The sequence below is a fragment of the Halyomorpha halys genome, unplaced genomic scaffold (genome assembly GCF_000696795.3).
Source record: "Halyomorpha halys isolate HHAL.00 unplaced genomic scaffold, Hhal_1.1 Scaffold225.1, whole genome shotgun sequence".
In the NCBI taxonomy this organism is placed as follows: domain Eukaryota; kingdom Metazoa; phylum Arthropoda; class Insecta; order Hemiptera; family Pentatomidae; genus Halyomorpha; species Halyomorpha halys.
The window spans coordinates 109,231-115,720 of NW_027115321.1; the positions used below are offsets into that span (position 1 = coordinate 109,231).

The following is a 6,490-nucleotide window of genomic DNA, read 5'->3' on the forward strand; positions in this document are numbered from 1 at the left end:
ACTAAGTTAATGTTAAATACAAAGCAGGACTTTATAAAAAAAAACATGGAGGTAACCAAACAGCACACTGGACATGAGATAAGGTCCAAAGAGGTAGAAAGGAAATATAGAGTAATGGCTGTGCTAAGGAGAAGTGAAGATGCACAAATAAATAACGGTAGGAAAGTGTAAAGTGTGACATGATTTCCTATATGAAATTCAAATTATGAGGTGAATATAATTGTGTGAATTATAATAAATACGGATGAAGATTGTTGTTATGATGGTTTTATTATTGTTGTAGGTCTAAAGTATATGAATATGGGACAGTGGTCCCGAAACGTTGTACTATATTATGATAATTTAATATAAATAACATTCAACTGGAAGTTATTAACCTCAAAAATTTTTTTATGATATCTCTTATGTCCACTATGTCTTCATCCATCCACTGTTTTTTATTTGTCGAAAAAATGTGGTATTTAACACTATAAAAATTATTTTATAAAAAGAATGAAATTTATTGGTACGAATATTTTACGAAATCGGAGACTCTATTGGAAGTATACTTATTACATGACTGATGTATTGGTTATGAAATAAGAAATGAATGCTAGTAAACAATTGGTCTAATGTAGCCTGAGGGTATTTTTTAATCTAAAGTATGTTAATAGATATTTATCGCACGGTTTCTATTATTAAATAATATAAAATTATCACATATTCCATCGTATGTATTTCTACGAAAATATCAGCTTTTGTAGTTTAGTGTAGATTAGCCAATAGAGCACAATCCAAAGTTATCCCTTGTGATTACTGTTGGAGGTCTTGAGATGGGTAATGACCCGTCAAAGTTAAACATCTTTTTTTATAAATGATTTGCTTGGAGTAATGACAGTATCACCGTTATTTTATGTGTCCATGATATATTACCCTTCAAATGTTGATAAATAGGAATCATTGACCATTTTATTCTATTCCGTTACAATGTTCACGTATCGGGGTCGATTCCTACTCTTGTTATGAATTTTCTTACTATTTTTTAAAAATATTTTTTACTTATAATCTTAAAATTCTTTCTTGAGACTGCCAATTTTTTACTAAATAATTCAAAACACTATCCAAATTATAGTCTGAAAACTTTTATTTCTTTTACACGTCCAACGTTTCGGCCAATTCGGCCATCTTTAGGGACAATCTTAATTCACTATGAAACATATCATTTAACCATTCCAAAAACTTCATACAGGCTATTCTGCCCACGTCAAAACATTTATATCCAATAAGTCAAATATCCATTAAAAATCACAGTCAAAATTATTTCTCTTTAACCACTATTAATACACTTTTAACAAGTAAGATTGTAATAAAAGTGTATTAATAGTGGTTAAAGAGAAATAATTTTGACTGTGATTTTTAATGGATATTTGACTTATTGGATATAAATGTTCTGACCTGGGCAGAATAGCCTGTATGAAGTTTTTGGAATGGTTAAATGATATGTTTCATAGTGAAATAAGATTGTCCCTGAAGATGGCCGAATTGGCCGAAACGTTGGACGTGTAAAAGAAATAAAAGTTTTCAGACTATAATTTGGATAGTGTTTTGAATTATTTAGTAAAATATTTTTTACTTTTATTAAAATATGGAACATTTTTTATGTAAAGATTATAAGTCTCTGTTACTTTAAAAAACAAAAATTATTTTCTTGGTTCTAGTTCTTTTATGTTGAATTTTTTGAGGGAAGGTCTGGTTAATAGGGTGGGTGGGAGATCACATCCCAGCCACACTCCAATGATTTCTGTCGGGTCAGCAAAGACACGTGAGGACGGAAAACTATGCCTTTGCGATTATAAGACACAAATAATTCGAGACACTTGCATGGGATATGTTAAGCGTTTTTGCGATATCCCGTGTCGCAGAGTAAGGTTTGTCATTGACCAATACTTGAATTTGGTCATCAACGGTTGAAGGACGACCCGAGCGCTTCGCGTCTTCCAAGTCAAAATCCGGTTCTGAACCGAGCAAACCACTTACGGACGGTGCTTTCTCCTAAGGCATCATCGCCATACACACTGCAAATTGTTTTAACATCTGTGCACCGGATTTTCCTTTTCGGAAATAAAAAATCATTAAATGTCGAAAATGATTTTTTTTCTCTTCCACAAGGAATCTCGGTTGAAAGTGATACATAAAAGAACCTTAGCTAATCCTTTTTTAGAGCATGTTAACATTACTAACCTAGTAAACATGATTTTATAATCACAGAGAGGATTAAATTGAAATATTGAAAAAGGCTACGAACTTATTTTACAACCCAATATATATATATATTCATACATGAGTTAGGGGTACTGTAACTGGACCCATTCGTCTCTTGACGTGAGCGGCAGATAAGGTGGCATTAATGCTAGACCTCGAAATCTAATTACAAATTGAAAATAATTATTTTTAAATTACAAATAAAATTATGTCAGAAAATAAAGGGTTTTTAACACATCACGGTATTAGATCCGTAAAAAAACTAGTAAACAGTTAAAGAGGTAGTGAGGTGGTAAAAAAAAAAAAAAAAAAAAGAAGATCTAAAAAGTGTATGAACGCGATGACGAAGGCTGGAGGACATAATCTGGACCTCAACACACAGTCCATGAGAAGTATATACAATGGAACCGGAATTGAGGGATGTGTGATTTGCACAAACTAGAGGAATTGCATTTCCCGGCATATTGTCCGCTACTATAGGAGTTCAAGGCAGTCAGTTAAAAGCCTTCACTAGCAAAATGATGGAAACAAACAAAGAGAAAAAATAGAGAATGGTATAATTAATAAATAATTGAATAGATGAGGATCAATTCAGAAATACTGGTGTTAAAGCTGGGATATAATAATAATATATACTAGCAACAGAAATAAAAAAAATATATATACTATAATATAAATTAAAAAGATCATGAAAACCTTTGAAACACATTTTATATTTATTTATCAAAATAAAATAGGGATAAAATAAAAATATCGTTAGTAATAGAAACGAGGGCAATCTTGGTGATATTGATATAGGAGGAAACACAGTTGAAGTGGAAATAAAAGTGAGGTTGAATACGGGAAAAGGCTTGTTATTTTTCAATTTCGAAATTGCTTAGCTCGCGCCTTCCAAAAACTTAAGCTAGAATTTACTTAACTATTATCCTTCTAACTGATCTTTATGGATGCGAAACTTTGCATCTTACACTAAGGGAAGCCTTAAGGTTTTTGAAAATAAAGTTGTTTCGGTTAACCTACGGCAACCAAAAGGTTGAATTGGAGGGGACACTATCATGCATTATGGCATATAATAGCCTACAGGATATACTAGCGCCCATGTGGGCAACAGTCAAAACTCACCTCTTCCTGCGCTTTCTGTGAAGAGAAGCAACTCAGACTAATGTGAAGAGAGCCATCTTGTCTTCTGGTAGAAGCAATCCATTTTGTCCATCAGGAATCTACCATGAGTGAGTAGAACTCCTGGAGTTGTTCTCAGAAGCAGAGGGGAGAGAGGTATGAGAATGTGGAGGGAAGAAAGAACCATGGAGTAAGTCCATCTAGCAATAGTTAACATCCACATCATCATCAACCACCTCAATTTTAGATCTACAATTTCCATAGCCCAGTTATTCAAAATTTTACTAACCATTTAATCATAAATCTTTTCTTTCGGTCACCCCCTACACCACTTGTAACATAAAACAATAGAATTTTATTACATTTAAGCATGTTTCATTTTTTCAATTATACAGTCCACTCAAATCCAACCAGCCAACCAAAAGTGAAGTGTGTCCGGCAATTCGGTTGAGGGCATGCTTCATACAAAAGTGTTACTTAACATATTCGGACTGAAAAAGGATGTGTTAACTAAGGGAACTGCATCCGATAAATATAATTTAGGTTATAGCATTATGGCGAATAAGATGAGCGTGTAAGGTTGCGAGAGTTAATAATGAACTTTTCTCCAAAACATTAATAAACACAGAACCGTCGGGTAAATGTTCGAGTGGTAGATTTTGGTTTGGAAGGACCTTACTGGACAAATGTGTGTAGAAAACGATTGGTGATATCGGCTTCGAACCTTTGGGTTTGCTTAAGCCTATATTATTATTATTTTATCTTGTGCCTGCCTGTCATTTTTGTTTTATACTAGAGATGGTATAATAATGAGACACAATTAACATTTTTGTTTTATAAAAATAATTTAAATTGTAAAGACCTTTTTTGTATCTTTAATGTTTCCGAACTTTATATACCTTTTTGGGAGTTTCGTTATACATCTGCAATAAAAAATTTCAACACTATAAAAAAGTCGTCCTAAAATTCATATTACAATAAAAAACATGAAATAAAATTGTTTATACTCTAAAAAGTATAAATAAGTTGTTTATATATAATTTGGGCGTAATTCGTTCATTTATTTACTTTCTTAACAAAATTAAAAACAATTTTTGAACTACGTTATTTTTGATTAACTCCTGAACAATACTATGGTTAGTTGGCTATTCATCCTCACCTTAATTTTGTTTAAAGTGAGACATATATTTCTTGTTTATTATTATTTTTTTTTTTTTTTATGATTACTTATATATCTTTATATCACTAATTTTATCAATTATATGGCATGTTTATTTTTATAACTTATATAGCATTTTATATTTATATTTTTAAGCATTTAAAATGAATATTAATTGTATTTTGTATTTTAAGTATTTGTTTATGATAAAGAGGGGAAAAATAGGGGGAAAAAAAGGATAGAAAACGAAGAAAGATTAAAAATAAAAAAAGAGAGATATTAACAAAAAAAAATTAAAAAGATAACAGAACCTAAGCAATGAACCAAATTTAAAAAAAAAGTGATGTGCTCTTATCATATATTCTTTATATGTTTTGCCTATGTGTTGTAAGATTTTAAAAAAATGTGTGATTAGATTTGAATAAGTATACTCTGTAGTATAGCGCAATGAAGTTGGCTAGCACATCTTTGTTGTTTTTGAATAAGTTATTTAAAAAAAAAATATTTTGCATAATATATTTGTGTTAAAATTTTTAATTTATGCTTTGAAAGAATAGTACATGTTTTATAATTTATAATGTTTTGATAATTTGTTAGAAAAATCCTAAAATGATTAATTACCATAGTGATTAAAAAACTGGGAGAAATAGAATTTTAAATCAATTTAATATATTGACTGGGGTGAAGTTTGTGAAAAATATTTGAAAATGCCCAATGAAAAGGCCAAACCGCTAAAAACTTATATTAGAATCTAATAATAACTAAAATAAAATTTTGATGCGTGTATTATTATATAATTAAAATAGAACTTTGTTCACTAATTTTTTATTCACTAGAATTTTAGGAATCCAATAAAATAAAAAATAAGTAGAAATAAAAAACCAACAATAACAATTAAGTTGTTTATTAAAAACTTATAGATAAAATGACTGATCAAAATCTTATGAATACTACCAGACCCTTTATAGAACTGTTCTTTACGTATAGAAAGCGCAGCCACTCGAGTTATTGGCACAAGACCTTATCGTTTTCAATATAAATTTTTGCTTCAAATACGTGGTTCGAAGCAAAGTGGTTGAAATGAATTTCGACGACAATCCACAATAGAACTGAAAATTGCGTGATTTGATTCCGACGGACGTAATTAGGCGTTTGAAATTGGCAAGTGGAGTTTTTGGACTGAATGAAAAATGGACGGATACGGAGTTCCTGTTCTTCTGGCATCTAACTCGAGGAATTAACGTAGTTGCAAAACATCGTAAAAATGTAATTTCAGAAAGAATTTGTATACTTTATGGATATTAACGTTGCAGTATTTAATTAGTGATGTAGAATATTTGTTTTATATTTACGTATTATAAATAAACCGTGGGGTCATGTTTGTTGATGTGTATTCGTAGTACGACTCTAAGGCCAATGATCCACATCAGCTGTGGTGGGGGAAGGCCCAGCCGGCATCTGTCACTTGTGATCCTCAGTAGCCGATGGTTGGAGTTACTGTGAGGTTCTCAGTGGGACAGTAGTTTGTGTACGTAACCAGCAACTGTAGGCAGCACTGGAACCATGTCTGCCGCCGACAATCTCCAGTACTGGAGGTACGTCATCTCTGTGTAATCGTCTTCAGCAGTCGTTATGAACTTAAGGGGAGGCAAAATTACAGACAATAAAATGATAACGTGGAAAGAGCTGATAATATTGTATATCCTACTGAACATTGAGTAAACTATAATAATCATTTTAAATTCAGGATAGTATTAAAACTTTTTGGACTTAAATGGGTTTTGATAGACGTATTCTAGTTCCTGTCGAATTAATAACTAATAATAATTTATTTGTTTATGATCATACTCCCGTACAAACAGATTTAACCTATAAAATACATAATTAAATATATGATTATACTACAAAAATAGTGAGATAAAAATCATTTATATAAACTAATAACAAACAATATACTCAAAATGGGTTATC

The 6,490-nt window shown here is 31.1% G+C and overlaps 1 protein-coding gene across 2 annotated transcripts in view; it reads left to right on the forward strand.

Annotated features, from left to right (window-relative positions):
• Window positions 1-6,490, forward strand: part of LOC106679865 (ATP-binding cassette subfamily G member 4) — a 163,016-nt gene that overhangs the window by 54,738 nt on the left and 101,788 nt on the right. Inside the window, exon 1 of one of the 2 annotated variants that reach the window (XM_014419241.3) lies at window positions 5,998-6,114. The exons of the other annotated variant lie outside the window; for it this stretch is intronic. Coding sequence (XP_014274727.1) covers window positions 6,083-6,114 — 32 coding nt within the window. The 5' untranslated portion in view covers window positions 5,998-6,082. Of the gene's footprint in view, window positions 1-5,997; window positions 6,115-6,490 lie in introns of those variants that run through there. 2 annotated transcript variants of the gene reach the window in all.